General features: G+C 38.7%; 1 protein-coding gene across 4 annotated transcripts in view; it reads left to right on the forward strand.

Annotated features, from left to right (window-relative positions):
• arhgap42b (Rho GTPase activating protein 42b) overlaps window positions 1–17454 on the forward strand; it is a 97368-nt gene extending 79914 nt beyond the window's left edge. For 2 of the 4 annotated variants that reach the window (XM_079466021.1, XM_079466022.1), the window contains 10 exons: window positions 1846–1930; window positions 2022–2080; window positions 2192–2297; window positions 3031–3190; window positions 3928–4078; window positions 6240–6635; window positions 7480–7639; window positions 12681–12743; window positions 12839–12918; window positions 15515–17451. In XM_079466021.1, coding sequence (XP_079322147.1) covers window positions 1846–1930; window positions 2022–2080; window positions 2192–2297; window positions 3031–3190; window positions 3928–4078; window positions 6240–6635; window positions 7480–7639; window positions 12681–12743; window positions 12839–12918; window positions 15515–15603 — 1349 coding nt within the window. In that variant the 3' untranslated portion in view covers window positions 15604–17451. Of the gene's footprint in view, window positions 1–1845; window positions 1931–2021; window positions 2081–2191; window positions 2298–3030; window positions 3191–3927; window positions 4079–4559; window positions 4653–6239; window positions 6636–7479; window positions 7640–12680; window positions 12744–12838; window positions 12919–15514 lie in introns of all 4 variants that reach the window. The other 2 variants (XM_079466019.1, XM_079466020.1) reach the window with 2 other exon arrangements.
• Window positions 17455–18482: the final 1028 nt, after the last annotated feature.

An 18482-nucleotide genomic window follows, 5' to 3' on the forward strand; every position in this document is an offset into this window, starting at 1 on the left:
TATTTCTTATTAGTTCTTCTGAATTTACTATTTATAGGGATGTGTTTAGGTTTCATTCTGTGAACTGCTAACCATTTTTCTCCCAAATTTCTAATAAATATAAAAGTAAAAATGTATTAGAAAACAAGTAATAAGTTCATAATAACTTTTTAAGAAACACAACAGTGTTTGTACAAGTATTAAGTACAAAATATATTTTTTGTAAAGTGATGACCTGGACTTTTACCACAGTGTCTTGTCATTCTGTCATAATTTCACATTGCTGTTGGATGATTTTGTTGAAATTCAACATACACTCACCTAAAGGATTATTAGGAACACCATACTAATACTGTGTTTGACCCCCTTTCGCCTTCAGAACTGCCTTAATTCTACATGGCATTGATTCAACAAGGTGCTGAAAGCATTCTTTAGAAATGTTGGCCCATATTGATAGGATAGCATCTTGCAGTTGATGGAGATTAGTGGGATGCACATCCAGGGCACGAAGCTCCCATTCCCCCACATCCCAAAGATGCTCTATTGGGTTGAGATCTGGTGACTGTTTATGTCCAATTGGCACTAAGGGGCCTAAAGTGTGCCAAGAAAACATCCCCCACACCATTACACCACCACCACCACCAGCCTGTACAATGGTAACAGGCATGATGGATCCATGTTCTCATTCTGTTTACGCCAAATTCTGACTCTACCATCTGAATGTATCAACAGAAATCGAGACCCATCAGACCAGGCAACATTTTTCCAGTCTTCAACTGTCCAATTTTGGTGAGCTCGTGCAAATTTTAGCCTCTTTTTCCTATTTGTAGTGGAGATGAGTGGTATCCGGTGGGGTCTTCTGCTGTTGTAGCCCATCCGCCTCAAGGTTGTGCGTGTTGTGGCTTCACAAATGCTTTGCTGCATACCTCGGTTGGATATTTCAGTCAAAGTTGCTCTTCTTATCAGCTTGAATCAGTCGGCCCATTCTCCTCTGACCTCTAGCATCAACAAGGCATTTTCGCCCACAAGACTGCCGCTTACTGGATGTTTTTCCCTTGGTTGCACCAACAACCATGCCACGCTCAAAATCTTTCCCATTCTGACATTCAGTTTGGAGTTCAGGAGATTGTCTTGACCAGGACCACACCCCTAAATGCATTGAAGCAACTGCCATGTGATTAGTTGATTAGATAATTGCATTAATGAGAAATTGAATAGGTGTTCCTAATAATCCTTTATGTGAGTGTACACTGAACTGGAATGGCCACAGTACATCTAGAGATTTGCAATAGTCTCTTAGTTATTTCCTTTATATAGTCGTAATTGTGCATTTGAGATGAAAAGTTTGTTATTCTGTGTTTTACTGGAAGTGTAGCACATGGACATTGTGTTACCAGTTGGGGGCACAAGTTGTGAAATGTTTATTTCAGACCTGGGGCGCAAAAATCTGGTTAATAATATAAATAATCATTTGGATTTCCCCTATTACCCATTCTACCCTCACAAACATTGTCAAGTTAATTTATTTTGGTATGTTATTTTAGAATTTGTCGTTGCCATTCATTTTCCGCTGTTGGGTCACAATAAATATCTAGCAAAGCACATCTTTAAATCTTAAATTCAGAATCAAATCATTCACAGACACTCCAGCTGCCGTCCTTTAAATCACCCCATCAAAACGTCCAAACAGCCTTCATAAATCACAGTTTTCTGCATTACGTACAGAAGTAAAAGTGCATAGAACTTTTTTGTTTGCTTTGAAGAAAAATCCACAGTTATAAATATTAACATAGTTTAGTAAATATCCTGAATAATCGGCAGACATACATTCATGAATAATGCTGCGTGTCCGGCTTTCCCCTAAAGCACCCAAAGCAGCTCCAGATATGGATCTTGACCCCGAAACCTGGGACAACAAGACCATCACCAGCGGCCTAAAGAACTACCTCAGGTAAGCATGTTCCTGAGGTTACATGTATTACTTGAAGAATACCATGTGCTTTCTTCTGTTGAGAAGTGTGTGTTCTTGTCTTGTCCACTAGATGTCTGTCCGAGCCTCTTATGACATACAAGCTCCACTCAGACTTTATAATGGCTGTCAGTAAGTTTTAAAGCGCTTTGATAACATGTTCAATTTGCAATCCAAATACTTTCATTTATTTCATTGATAAACGGTTTGTCAGTTTGACTGACGGTGGTGTGTTTTTGACAGAATCTGACGATCAGAACTACAGAGTGTGTGTGGTTCACGCGCTGGTGCATAAACTACCTGACAAAAACAAAGAGATGCTGGAGATATTGATCAAACACTTACTCAAGTATGTCACAGACTTCATTTGCAATCAGTTTAGGTCTTTAAAAAATGTAAAAACATTACTTTATCTATATAGTTATGTTTTAAGCCATGCCATCCAAGTAAGTGGTTCCCAACAGGGGGCTTGGCCCACAAGGGTGTCCCAGCTGGTGTCCAAGGGGGCTTAAGATGACTAATATTAATATTGCAAAAAAATATTTTAGTGCATTAAAATACATTAAAAACCCAGAAAATATTTCGGTAACACTTACGTATAAGGACCAACTCTCACTATTAACAAGTTGCTTATTATCATGCATATTATTAGCATATTGGCTGTTTATTATTACTTACAAAGCACATATCCTTCATCCGTACATGATCATATTCTACATCCCTAATCCTTCCTAATACCTAAACCCAATAACTTCCTTAGCAACTGTTAATAAGTACCAGGAGTTTATTGAGGCAAAATAGCGAGAATTGGACCTTAAAATAAAGTGCGACGGATATTTATTATTTTGCCTTTTTTAGAATGAATAAGTGTTTCCCCAGTTAATGTCAAGCTCTAAAATATTTTATTGGGTAGAAATGCTTAGTTTTGTGAGTGGGAGGGCTCTTTGAATATTGTTGAATACAATGGGGGGCCTTTGAGTCAGAAAGGTTAAGAACCTCTGATCTACGTTCAAATGTCAGAATGTGATTTAATTCATGTGACGATCTGATGGATGTTTAATGTGCTGTGTTTTGCTCTTCAGTGTGTCCACTCACAGTGACAGTAATATGATGACCGTTTCTAATCTGGGTGTGATCTTCGGCCCCACACTGATGCGCTCTCAGGAGGAAACTGTTGCTGCTATGATGAACATCAAATTCCAAAACATTGTGGTAGAAATTCTCGTAGAAAATTTTGAAAAGGCAAGTTGCCCCTGGACAACACAAAGTTTTTAAATCGCATGAACACTCTTTATAGACAGACCCAAAGAAATGTTTAGACTAATTTTAGCACAAGAGCATTTAAGTTTAACGATAAGCTGTCATAGCTGCAATGTCTTTTTTTCAAGATTTTATTTTTGGGTCGTTTTTGCCTTTTTTGGACAGCTGTTGTGTAGAGAGGACAGGAAGTGAGGTGGGCGAGAGAAAGGGGGTGGGATCGGGAAATGACCTCGAGTCGCCCGGAGCGCAACAGCGCTATATGTCGGAGCACGTTACCGCTAGGGTATCGGCTCCGACAGCTGCAAAGTCTTTTAAAAACACATTTACATCTAGTCATTTAGCAGACGCTTTTATCCAAAGTGACTTGAGGAACAAACACACAATCTGCGGAAAAATGGAAGCTAGTGCTAGTGTTAATGTGTAAGATGTTGACTAAAGAGGTGAGTCTTTAGATTATATTGAGAAAGCAACCAGTATCTACAGTGACAGTTAATATATATATTTTTTTTAATGTGCATTTTTTTGCTTAAAAGCATTCTTGTGCTTCCCTTACAAATGGCACTTTGCAGTTGTATTGTATTGTGGAATTTAGCAAAAATTTGAAAATGTTTGGTATGCATTTTAAGGCCCGTCAAATATACAGCAATTTATTTTATTTTATTGTCAGGTATTTTATTTAATACAGTATATGTAGGCTGACTTTCAGTTTATCCTCACAGATATTTCACCAGGCTCCTGATATAAACATCCCGCTGCCCCAGCCTCAGCCTCAGGCCGGGTCACGCAGGACCAGGGCCACCTGCCTTGCGACTGGACCGCGCAAACCCAAGAGCCTCTACACGCCATCACTGTGCCTGGCGGAAGCAGACAGTGAGTCTCACACTACCAGTAATCCATAAATCTTACATTCACTCTTCAAGTGTATCCTCTGGAAACTGTGCGTCTAGAATCATTCACATTTAACCAAACAATCCAAAATAATTCATTTTTTTCACAAACGTTATAAGAGTATTTTGAATGTTTTATGTAATGGCTCAATGTCACGGCCCTGTCTGTTTTTCCCATGTCTTTTCCCTCCATGACCAAAGGTCTACATTCCCCATGATTCTCTGCACTACCTCACCCGTTCCGTATCAGCCATCATCCTCACCTGCCATCCATTTCCCTCAACCCCGGACACTTTATAAACTCACTCTGGTTCCACTGTCATTGTCTTGTCTAAAATGTAACTTGTGTGGATGCTATGGTCTTTGATCTTTTGTTCCTCGTTTACTCCTTGTATTTGGGTTTATTATTAAAAGGACTATTGTATGGAAGCATCTCATCTGTGGTCTGTGGCATTCCGTTACAGAAGGCAAGACCTCATGCATAAGGATTATTGCTACACCTTTCGAGAGGACTTCCTCCAGTTCTAGCTTACCTAAGACAGCCGTCCACTGGAGAGGTAGGTCGAGGACCTTTCGGAATTTTGCCATCGGGTGGGTTGGGGTAACCTCTCACTAAATACGTGCTTTCTGATGGGATTAGATGATGACTCAAATCGGTGTCTGTCCCCGGAGTTCTGGGACAGACCCATGGGCGAGTCTATCTGTCTCATCCTGGAAATTAATGGCTCTCATTTTAATGTGGATGAGGCCATTCTGGATGAGACTGACCAGCATCTGGTCACATGGCAGAGCAATTGCTCCGGGAGTTTTATCCTCTGTTTGCTGCAGAGACTACCACAGACCCAGAGCATTCCTCAATGTCCCTCAGAGAGTTATTACCCCAGTTGTTACCAGAGCTCGGCCCCATCTCTCTCCAGGGGTTCCTCGAGCCCTCGCCAGTGGGCCCCCTCGAGCCCCTTTTTATGTATCCCGAACCCTCTCCGGAGCTCAACCACGACCCCTCTTCTGTGTACCTGGAGCCATCTCTAGAGCTCTCAGCCCTGACTCTCCTCCAGAATTCCTCGAGCCGTCTCCAGAACTCAGCCCTGACTCTTCTCCAGTGTTCCCGAGCCCTATCCACAGCTCAGCCCTGCCTCTTCTCCAGTGTTCCCTGAGGCATCTCCACAGCTCAGCCCTGCCTCTTCTCCAGTGTACCCCGAGCCGTCTCCACCGCTCAGCCCTGACTCTTCTACAGTGTTCCCAGAGCCTTATCCACAGCTCAGCCCTGACTCTTCTCCAGTGTACCCCGAGCCGTCTCCACCGCTCAGCCCTGACTCTTCTACAGTGTTCCCAGAGCCTTATCCAGAGCTCAGCCCTGAATCTTCTCCATTGTTCCCAGAGCTGTCTCCTCAGCTTAGCCCTGACTCTTCTCCAGTGTTCCCAAGCCGTATCCAAAGTTCAGCCCTGACTCTTCTCCAGTGTTCCCGGATGGAGAGGCCATCAGCCCCAGCTTTCCTGATCCTTCTGACACAGCCACGGAGACCATCAGCTCCTGCTCTCCTGGTCCCCCTGTCACTCTCTCACCTGATCTTCCAGGATGTTATAGGCATGGGGAAGTACTTTCATGGCCCACATGTCTTTCTCCCTCTCTGACACAAGGACTACTTTTTTCCATGATCCTCTGCACTCCATCACCTGTCCCGTATCAGCCATCATCCTCACCTAACAGCTCAGGATCACCCAGACTCAATTATCTCAAGTATCACCCAGACACTTTATAAACTCCCTCTAGTTCCAGTCTCCAGTCTAAAATGTAACTTTTTTTTGTATGCTATGGTTATTGATCTTTTGTTCATTGTTTACTCCTTGTATTTGGATTTATTATTAAACTTTTATTAGGCTTTTGTTTGAAAGCATCTTATCTGTGGTCTGTGGCATTAACTACTATTCCACTCAATAACTGATTTTGTTATTTTACCCCAAAATTAACTGCACGTTTGTTAGTATTGATTTTTCATCTTTAGTATTCAAATTAAAATGTACTATTGATTTGTCTTTTGCGGTGACTTGTTAATACCCAGTAACTGTACTACAATACACTATTTGGATGCGAAATAACATAAAGATTTGTGTGTATCTTACATTCATCTGTTTGGCTCTACAAGGTGACTCGTTAAGCACTAGTTCAGGCAGCACAACGATGGGAAGCATGGACTCTCTCTCCTCACACTCTTCAGAACAGAACAGCTCCTCCAAGACCCATGCTGCACCACAGCCCAAAGACAAACCTCCCTTCCCCGGCCTGCGGCAGAGCCCTTACTCTCTCTCGTCCAGTGAACTGCAGGGTCCCACCTGCAACAGAAGTCCAGAGCCCAGCTGCAGAGAGGACACAGGCAGAGCGGACGGAGACTCTGAAGATTCCCGAAGTGCGAGCTCAGTCCCAGCAGCCGCCAAATCTTCACCGGCACCTAAGAAAGCTCCTCACTCAGAAATAAGACTGAGATCAGCAATTCTTAACCGCTCAAGTGCTCCGTCTCTGAGCTCCTTATACACCACTGAAGGTAAGAAGTAGACTCTAGCATCTCGCTAGAAAAGTTAAGGTCATGGGTTTAATTCCTCATGGAATGCATGTACTAATAGTAATAATGTATATATTGTTGTAATGGTAATTTTGGATACATACTGTATATCTGCAAAATATCTATTTGGGAAAAGTTTTATATGTTGCAAATCATTTCTGACATTCTTTTTGAATGTCCAACGTCACAGTTTTTCAAGAAATGGAAAAAACACTGTACTTTTATATAATCAAGCACTTTTTGTGGGTTATATATTTTCAAATCCCAGAGACAAACTGGGTTTCTGGCAAAAAATGTAAAAAATTCTCTAACATTTCTATGAAATTAATACACATTTTATTTAAACTAGAATGAGAAAACGAACGTATTCACAATCATTCTTCGAAAGTTAACATTTTGATCCGCCTCTGAAATGACTTCACTTTGTTTACGTGGGCTGTTGCTCACTGAAAAACCAAAAGACAAAAACACTGTAAATGTGTAAAAGTGGAATTGTTACCTTGATTTTACAAATTGTTTACGCAGTCATTCAGTTAAGGTTAATACAACAACATTTACAACAATATTTAAAAAAAATATGAAAACCTTTAAACAAACTTTGAGCAAAAGTGTCCTTGGCATTTGCTGGTGGAGTTAAAGAAGGGCAGCAGCAGTTCAGCTCAGGCTCCATTATATAGATGTAATAGATAGATATAAATCCTTTATCACTTTGATGTACGTGACATTACAGAAGTCAAATAGTTTGTGAATGCTGTTTCATGTTTTTTTTTTTTGTCTCAGCAACATGTAGCTTATAATGTGTTGTTGTGTTTTGGTTTCTCTGCAGGTCCTAGGAGCTGTGGGGGGTCTGTACAAAGTCTAGCATGTGTGGAGCATAAAGACGTCACCAGAGGCATTAACTACCACGATCTGCCGCCTAAAATGGTCCTGCGTCGAAAACAAGACAACAACAACTCCAGCAATGGCTATCAGAGACCAGGATCTGTGTAAGTCAAATTCTTCTCCAGTATTTTGACAATACTCCTTTTGGACATTGTCTACCCTGTGAGATTTGTTGATTATAATGGAAACGTCCCAGTCTTGTTGTGTTGCAATGTAGAGATGATGTTAGATATGGTTTTACTTATTAACTCATAAAGTTGAAGGTAATATATATAATTATATATATATATATATAAATAGATATATATAAAATATAAACTATATAAAAATATACTCTTTTTATATAATAATTAATTAATATATTAAAAAACTTAATCTAAGGAACTATGGTTAAATTATCTAATATTTAAAAAAAAATTCTGCCATTCACCATTAGAAATATTTTTTTAAGTTTTTTATTATTTTTCCCAATTGTGGAATGTAAGTTATTAACTTGAACAAGTTATATTGTATTGACCGTTTCTTAGCATAAACTTACGTCACGGTAACCCAAACTTAAATTCTGGTATACATCTGCAAAGAGTTATTTCTGAATACAAGACAAGTCAATAACAAGTAAATCACATTAGCTAGCAAGTTAAAAGAATGTCTAGCCAGTATTATTTTAGGTTACCAGTAAACGTTACTTGTCTAAACTATTACACGACCTATTCAACAAATTTTTCATGTAGTACAATTAATAGACAACGAAATGTTCATATAAATATAAGTAAAATAAAATATAAAGTTATATTCTTAGTCACTAGCCAGACCGATCAACAAACACAGACCAGAAGTTAACTTTGGGCCTGGTGTTATGGTTGTGGACAGAACCCAAGCGCAGGCAGACATGTGTTGAACAACAAGACTTTATTTCAAAACAAATACCCTCGATGGGGAAAACATGAACACAAACAAGACTGAAAACTAAAACTTCCCACAAGGGGGACAAAACAAACAAGGTCTTAAGAATAACAAACTAAGTCCACAAACTTGAGTCCAGGGAACAGGAACACGGGTAATCCAGACAGACGAAGGGTAAATGTGCAAAGTGTGCAAAATGAACCGACAAGAGACAGAGGGAAACTGGGGCTTGATAAAGGGAAACACTAACAAGGACTGATGACACAGGGAGAGTGGCGGCAGGTGACATGGATGAAACACTAAGGGAAAGCTAACAGGAGGATTGCACGAGGCAGGTGAGGGGACTGAAACACTAAGGGAAAGATGGACCAGGGCTGGAGACAAGACTAACACTAATGGACCGCTAACCGGGGAAACAAGGGGGCGGGACTAAAGGACGTGACACCGGAGAGAGAGCATGGCTTCTCAAACCAAAACAATGCTCTTTCTCCACACAAAACACATGGGACTGACATGATCCTGCCACAAGACTCGAAAACCAAGACAAGGAGAGGCAGGATCATGACACCTGGTGCATGCATCCAATAAAACTATAGAAACGTCTATAGTTGTATGACCATTAGAATTTTATTATTCTTATTCAGTTATTGACTTTTCAATTGTTTAGCTATTGATTGGTTGATTTATTGTTGATACATTTTTAATAATAAATTGCTTTATGTTGTTCTTCAAAAAGCAATAAACCTCAAATCTGTACATAACAGTGTCTTTACCCTGGTAACACACTGTATCACACAATCTACCATATCTAACTGCTTTATTTGCATAGTACATATTTGAACCCATAGGAGGTAACATTGTGCAGTATTTTGTTGTGTACTATGTTCTGACTCTGAATGAGATGGGTGTTGTTTCCCTTGTTGAAGCAAGCTATAATTACAATGAAGGGGTTGAGGTGACCCAGCGTTGGTTTTTAAAGCCTCTCTCCTGGGAAAGATATACTGTTTGACTTGTTATGACAGAAGAAAAAGAACCCTCACATCTCACTCAAGGGAAGTTGATTTAAATGCTCCTTTATGCGCTTTACGTATTAAGAACACATTGTTATTTTAAGGGTTATTAGGTAACACTTTATAATAAGTTGCGATTTGATAACGAATTAGTTAATGCATTAGGTAACATGGACTAACAATGAACAATACTTCTACAGCATTTATTAATATTAATTCATGTTAATTTCAGTATTTACTAATACATTATTCAAATGAAATGTTGTCACTGTTCACATTAGTTAATGCACCATGAACTAACTATAACCTACTTCAATAAACTTTATTGACATGAACTAACGTTGACAAGGGTCAATATGGTTTTCTCAATTGCTTTGGTCTGTGTTCCCCTGGTGAATACAGCAGAGGAGACGAGCCTGACGGGACCACTCAACGGCCATCGCTGCCTGCTGGATTCAGCGAGGGCTTGTTCGTTCTGTCAGGGATGTGGTGGGGAAAAACCCAAGTGCAGGCAGCGTTTAAGGGGTTAACACGGTATCTTAATAAATAATAGGGAGACTAATAAAGGAGACAACAATGGGCAGGTGTGGGTAATGAGACACAGGCGGGAAGCTAACAAGGAAACGAGAGGGGTGGGGCCAAAGACGAGACCTGAGAGAAAGCACAACAGGTCATAGCCAACAATAATGAGGCCCTGCCATGATTCTGCCACATCCTCCTCCTTGGTCTCCACACTCTATCCCAGTTGGTGGCAGATATGCACCAAAAGCTGGTTTGCCAACCGCCATTAAACAAAACAATAGAAAGACTCTGCCACAAGACCAAGAAAGACATGACATGATGAGGCAGAATCATGACAAACAGTAAGTACAATTTTCTGCAGTTTGACCAACAACTAATTGAATATGGTTTGTTGATCAAAACTGATGAGTCTATTCTCACTTAAACTGTCGAACTCTTCACAACTTCTCAATAATTTTCATCGCGTAAGCCGTCACATTCAAAACAATCCATTCCATTATGAAAAATGGGTATATACGCATGTATATTCCATAAATATCTGACAGTTGACTGGTTTGCTGCACGTGAAAGGATAACATTGGAGTTCCTTCCACCATACTCTCCATCCTTAAATCCAATAGAAGAGTTATTTTCAGCATGGAGGTGGAAAGTATATGATCATAGACCACAAGATCAGGTGTCTCTGTTGGATGCCATGAATGATGCATGTGAGGACATCACAGCTGATCATTGCAGGGGATGGGTGCGGCGTTCAAGGAGATTATTTCCCCGGTGCATGGCAATGGAAACCATCAGATGTGATGTTGATGAAAATCTTTGGCCTGGCCAACAAGAGTCCACCAAGAATAATTTATTTAATGGATGTTATTTTGTGGCTATTTTGGATTTTTGTGTATTTGTGGTAACATTCAGTAAGAAATATGAAATGTACAAGCAAGACTTCACTTTACATGTAATACAGTCGTACTAAATGTAGCCCTTTTAGCAGACGCTTTTATCCAAAGGGGAGCAATAAGCGATATGTCATACAAAGAGCGACTGTATAATGTACTGTACAAATACAAATTTTCATATACTTTTGTACTATTGACTCATCTCAACAAATAAAAAAATTACTTTAATTTGCAGCTGTAAAGCAGCTGTACAAGAAAACATATTGACGATAAGCAAAACATATAAGGTTATGCAAGTCAAAACACAGGTCAAATATCAGACAGACTATAAATTCCAATATGCAGTGTCAATTAAATAAAACTATAAAATTACTAGGTTTTGAAGCACGAACGGAATGTTTTAAGTGAGTAACTGCATTTACATGCAATAAGGTTCTGAAGTTCCAGCAAACAGTTGTGACATTTTGTCATGGTTCTCAAGTTGTGAGACAAGGACAGAGGACCCAGGTGCAGACAGTGGGTAAAGGGTTAACAGAAGACTTTAATATAAAAGACAAAACAAAACCCACGAGGGGGTAACAAAACAAAACATGGGAATATAATGACAAGACAGAACAGAACTAAGACGAACTATAGACTAGACTAGACTAGACCAGACCAGACCAGACCAGACCAGACCAGACCAGACCAGACCAGACCAGACCAGACCAGACTAGACACAGGAACTCACCACAGAAACCACAATGAACCAGCACAAGACAGAAGACACAATGGGCATTAAATAAAGGACCAAATCAAGAGGGGAACAGGTGAAGGGCATTAATCAATAACGAGGGTAACGAGAGGATGGGAACAAAGACAAGCGGAGAGAGAGTATGGAAGGCCATAAGAACAATAATTATCTCTCTATATTTAACATGAGGTTCTGTCATGATCCTAAACCAAGAGAAACATGACATGATGCGGCAGAATCATGACACATTTGCTCTCACAGTTTAGGGAGTGTTAAGACTGTTTCGACAAATGCGCCAAAGCAATTGAGAAAAACTGTTAATGCTGAAAAACGAATTTGTTCACTGTTTACTAATGTTAACTAATAGCACCTTGTTGTAAAGTATTACCAGTAACAGATTCTTGGATATTTATTCTGTGGACTGAATGATAACCATAGATTTTTTTTACTTATGTTGAGTTGCTGTTATACTTACAAACTCGTGTTATTACCTTGTATAATGGTGGGACCTGTTGTGTCCTATGTGTAAAAAAGTGCCAAATTGAGCATTGCATAGTTAAAGTCCCCATGACCTAGAAGTTACGATCGTTTGAAAGGAAGTAAAAAGGAATGTCAAAAGAGAAAATAAGTCTTGGTTGCGTTGTTTACTGCAAAATAATTTGATGTAAGACAACAGCAATTGCATTTTGAAATGAAACTAGCAGGAGACTCACAGTTGAAGGGGAGAAGTTAACAGAAGCTCTGCCCAAGACATCTAATTTACATCATTTGAGATGGATCGTCATTTCAGGGTGGAAGTGCATTTTCAGATTTTAACTGAAAATTATGAGGGTTCATCGCCCACATTGTTAAGCTATTTACTCTTAAAGCGTCAATATTTCAGCAAAAAAGAAGAATTGAAATGCTTTATTTCACTGGGATTTTAAAGTAACTGGGGGAAATATCAGATTTACCCAAATCGAGGCAAAAGCTCCATCATATAAAACTAATAACTCGCCAAAAACAGTCCATGTTGTGACGTGAAACCATGGCATCTTGGCAGACAATTTGACATGTTTGTATCTTGTGTGCTTATGTCTTCCAGGGTGGCTTCCAGAGCATTGCTTTTTGAGAACCCATCAGCTTTAAAACCCCCTCCTACGGGAAGGTAAAGTGCCCATAAACCTTCAGTCAACGTAACAGAATGCTGCTCTGTCAAAATGTCTTTAAAACAAATAAATGAAGAACCTTTTTGTTATACAGAGATGCCAAAGCGATATATTCCTGTGAAGCAGAGCACAGCAATGAGCTGAGTTTCCCCCAGGGGGCGCACTTCTCTAATGGTGAGTCGACATTTACCCAATGATCTACAACAGGGGCTTACTGTGGATCAGGACTTACTTTTGAAATGCACAGAATTCACAAAATTATAAATACATCACATACACAGAAACAATCAAAAGGTTAAAATCAGGTTTTAAAAGCCAAGGAGAAAAAGATGAGTTTTCAAAAGGGATTTGAATGAAGAAGCCTTTGTAATCGACAGGGGCAATACTTTACACAATTTAGGTCCTACCACAGTTAGGATTAGGGTTACCCTAACCCTAACCAAATAAAAGCATTTTAAAATTTATCCTACAGTGTACAGGCAGCCAATGAAGTAAGCTAAAATGGTGGAGATGTGTTTGTATTTCGGAGTTCCAGTCATAAGACGTCCTGCAGCATTTTGCATCTGCAGACGAGCGACCAAAGACCCACTAACCCTTGCAAAGCATTACAGTAATCCAGCCTAGTGGTAACAAAGGCGTGGATAACTGTCTCAAATAGCTGCCTCGAAAGAGTTGTCTATAACTTGACCGGCTGATGTTGGAAAAAGCTTGATTTAAAGACTGCCTTGATCTGGCTGGCGATCTGTTAGAGTCCATTTTGACCCATAAGTTAGTGATGGTTAAAAGTTAGACATCTTGATGAGCAAAATGACCTAAGAAAATAAGTCTTGCTTTTAGAGAAAGACCCCTGGTGTAGAGATTTAAACCCGGACTGGAAAACTTTGAGAAGATTGATTATAGTTGACTACAGACCAGATTTTTGAGAATTTTTGAAAGAAAATGCAGTTTAGAAATAGATCTAAAATGAGGTAAAATTACAGAATACAGACCAAGTTTTTTAATCAGAGGTTGAACTACTGCATGTTTAAAATTGTCAGGGACCACACCTGAGGACAAACAACTGCAAGAACAGCTGGTCCGATAGTGGAAAAAATGTCATTAACAAGTCGAGGAGGGACAACATCAAGCAGAGAACATGAGGGCTTCAAATGGCTCACAGTCTCCTGTATCACCGAAAAAGTGACCGGCTCAAACCTATAAAATATAGCAGAGGAAGGAACAACGACTCATGGGTCTTATGACCCATAAGTAGGTGATCAAATACGAGCCCTGACCTTATTAATAAAAAGCGAGGAAAGTTTTAACAAACAGCAGAAGAAGCATCAACACAGTCAGTCAATAGTCTTAAACAAAACATAAGGCTAGTTACAGTTTAATAAAAAAAAATTATTCTCCTAGCGTCTCTCGCAGTTGCAATCTTTTTTACAACCTGATGCATTTTCGAGTGAAGTAGAAATTCAAAGGAGAAAATGATTAGGCGTGACTTTCGTTTTTCACTGGGAACTGATTGGATGTATAAAAACAGTTATTTACTATAAAATCTGCAATATTTCATGAACAAATTATAATTGTCATTTTTACTTCACTGGGACTTTAACATTTGAAGTGACACATGCAATCTGTCCTTCTACCATTTGTGCTCAGCTTTACTGCCTGCAACACAAACCTTGTCATTCAGCCATGGATCGTTTTTAGTTGTAGGCTGCCTGATTTTCAATGGAGCCACCGTTTCCATAACAGTTTGACAGGTAGATAGCAACCATGCGCTGAGCTCAACAGCACATATCTGACTGTTAGCAGATGTAAACTGAACGGCAGTGGAAGGGTTAATGATGCGACAGGGCTGAACGGCAGTACACGGTTTTATTACTGTATTACAAGCAAGCGGAATCTCAAATAATACAGGCATATGGTCAGGAAACACTGCATACTAGCAATAACAATGGATTTGATAGTTTACCATAATGTATTATGGTTTTGCATTTATTTATACAATGTCAAGAAAAAACGACTCTCCGTTTAAACAGAATAAATATGAATGCCCGTTTTGAAGAATTTCATAATTTTTTGATGGGTCATGAAATGTCTATATGGGTCCTTTAGAATAATGATTTATTTAGGATTAAATGATAAGTAAAAAGAATAAATGATTACACTATTATTTTGCTGCATACCAACAGGTTCAGATTGATAGAAGTGCCGTCCTGCTTTGTGTTTTGCAAAACATCTGTGGTTATTCCTGGTACATGTCAGATCTGTTTTATAGTCTGTTGTATTTTCCATCAGGAATAAACCTGGCTGGGCACCAGGGTATTCACACAGGTCACAGTAACCTCATCTTTACTCCTCTAACGCTAGGCAAACAGTTACAGCAACATAAACTACCTAGAAGAGTTAAGCTCACGATGTAGAAACTCTTGAATTTTTTCTGCCTAATGCCTTACAGTTTAAACAGACGCTAAGTGTAAAATGTTGACTTGAGTCATTTAAGGATGAGTCACTTGTTAGGTCCTTTTAAAAGCTTTATGGGGTAATTTATCAGAACACAGTGAGCTATTAAAACCTCCCCTTCCTCAGTTTGCTATTGTTTTGGACATGGTGGATAATGGTGTTGCGGTACAAATGAAATGCAGATAAAAGCATTGGTTTTATTTTCCTATAGGATCTGGGGTGTCATATCCCTAACCTTTGTGAAGAACTGTAATAGTGATGTTTTCTGATACATTTTCCCACCGTTTGTATCCTCACGTCTTGTGTTTGTTGTGTGTAGTGTATTCCTCGGTGGAAGCAGGCTGGCTTCAAGCGACGTTTGAGGGAAAAACGGGACTCATTCCTGAAAACTACGTGGTGTTCCTATGAAAGCTCGCGCCCATCTGGGCGAGACAAAGAATGTCATGGTATCCAAGGCAACATCAATTTCGCATCAAGTGCTTTTCGAATATCTCAAGCATTGGGGATCAATCAACACTGTAAAAAGCTGGGGCCCTTGAAATATTACATTTTCCATTTTTTTTCTTGTAAATTTGTGATCTTTTTCTGTAATTTTACATTTTATGTGGAAAATCTGTAGAAAAAAATCAACTTCTGTAAAATTACGGTTTGATTAACAGTGTAGATCATACGCCATCACACAATAGCATTTAAAATATAGAGAACTGTGTGATGCAGCACATGAATGTCTAAATCACAGCTGTAATTCTCCATAAATACGTTTCAAACTTCACTGGAAGACGCAGCTGCTGGTTGGAGTCTAACCGTAGCCTTTGAGTTAAATGATACACATATTTACATACACTGAGATCAAGCCTGCTGTCTGCTGTTAGAATACTATAGTCATGAAATGCAAAAGGGTTGAAGAAACCGCTTTCTTATTGTTTAGTGCTGTTGTTGCCTTATAGATATCAAATGAAAGAATGACTTTAAGCTGAAACTTCAGTTCAGAACAGTGATGTGTGAAATGAATGTATTTTTTCATAACTTATTCCTAATTGTATTGCACATTCAATACGACGTCGATTGGGAAATAAATGGAAAATTGGTGAGAATTGTATACAAGCATTCAATAAGATCACTGAAATACTCAATAGTGCACCATTGAAATCGGTTCATTAGATGAAGAGTTGAACAGCGGTAAAGTACTTTTACTGGAGTACTTTTTGAAGTATCTGTACTTTATCTTTGGAAATGTGACTTCTTTACATTATGAGCCTCTTCGGGTGATGTAAACAAAGTAAGTTCCAGAGTAAACTTCCTGTTTCATTTTATTAACACTACAAAAACATTTGAACAAAATTCAAGCAACAGGACATTTATAACCGAATCAATATGTTAAAGGTCCAGCGTGTAATTTTGTGGACGATGTGCCGACAGAAATGCAATATAATATGTCTTCAGAGATGTACACAAACATTACATAATGGAGCGTTATTACCTCAGAATGAGCTTTTTCTATCTACATACACGGAATTCACCATCTTGTTTCTATAGTAGCCCTAAACGGACAAACACAGCGCGCTTCGTAAATACGCTTTCTCCTTCGGCAAAGAAGCGAAAATGTGACAACATCTTAGTGTTGTGCATCCACTATAGTTTACCTTTAAAAATCTAGTATTTTCTTATTCTTACTTAAGCTTTGAATAAAAATACTTAAGCAAGTCATAAAACGTTTACTTGAGTGGAATCAAAATACATCACTACTATCCGCCTCTGGATACATATAGTACATTTAAAAAACTTTTTTTAACGTAGCTATACGTCATTTATAAATATGCTTGAGGTGAGAGGTTGTGCTTGGCAGTTGCTATATCTAAGAAAGAGGTGCACAGTCTTAAAGTTTGGGATTCTCTGGCTTGAATCATTTAGTTGTAATAGTCTAAGTATGTACAGTACATTCACGTCAGGGCAGGATGTCAAATAAATGTCTGAATACTCGATTCTGAATATTTTAATGTACTTTTTTCACTCTTTCCGTTCAGTTCACTCACCAGTATGGTAGGGTTTACTATTTATTCAAGGTTCCATTAATATGTGGAATTATCCACGTTTCCTCCTTTTCCAAATAGAAGAACCTACATGTGTACACACAAAGTGCACTTACGTCTTCTGCCCAGATTGAATTGTATCTTGAAGCCAAAAAATATATGACAGAATCTTATGCTTAAATAAAGTGTAAATCGTGTAATTTCTTTGAATGTCAATAAATTTGTTAACAAAATGAGGCTTGGTTCTTGACTTCCATCATAAAATGTGCAAAGGCTAAATTATTTACATCTCAGACATCAATCGCTTCATTCTCCCCAACATGACGTCAGAAATCGAGGCTATTGCCAAGATCCCAGTGTTCTTTCCTATGAAATACATGAGAGCTCTGTGACCCTGACTGCTGATGTCGGCCTGATACTCCCTTCAGATACATCAGCAAGGTTACGGGAGGAAGTGATACGACTTGAAAAATGTTTTCCAAATGTAATCTCTTGCACATTTACAATTCAGATTAAAAGGTTTTAGTCACGTTACGCATATACACAGTACACAATATAGCACCACGTGTGGAGCTGTCAAATTGAATTTTTTCAACTTTTATCATAGTACACAATGTTTTTATTTGTTTATTTCACATATCACATACGTTGTATGCATATGTACATTCACATGTGACTGTGGCATTGAGTGGGCTATATTTGAAGGTTTGTATGATCTGACCATGATCTTTTATGACCTGTATCGTAGTATCTAACAACAGCGAGTTAGAGGCTGTTTGCTTATCCTTACACTCAAAAACATTTCCTAGATGTCTACAAAATAACAGGAACTATTAGAGATTCAATACAACCAACAAAAAGTAAAGAAAGACAGAAAGATTAATAATATAAGGGCACATTTTATATACTGCATATAAAGTGTTATATATCACATACATGTTCACATTTCTTTTTCGTTTTTCATGTTTTCTAAAAAGCTACAACAGTTTAATAATATAAAAAATACATATTCTGTCTTTATCATTTGGACAGTGGTAAAATGTTGTTCTTTTACAAATAAAGTCTGATTTGGATTATCAGCTTAAACACTTTTTAATAATCATTTTATAATTTATTTATTATAATTAATTATAGCAAGAGAAAAACCCAATATACATACTAAAGGTATGAAAGGTGTGAATGAGAAGCCGGGGCTAGTTGTCACAATGCTATATGTCAGTGTATCATTTTAGGGAAAATTCATTTTTGACAATCAAT

Source organism: Barbatula barbatula, assembly GCF_947034865.1.
Source record: "Barbatula barbatula genome assembly, chromosome: 10".
In the NCBI taxonomy this organism is placed as follows: Eukaryota; Metazoa; Chordata; class Actinopteri; order Cypriniformes; family Nemacheilidae; genus Barbatula; species Barbatula barbatula.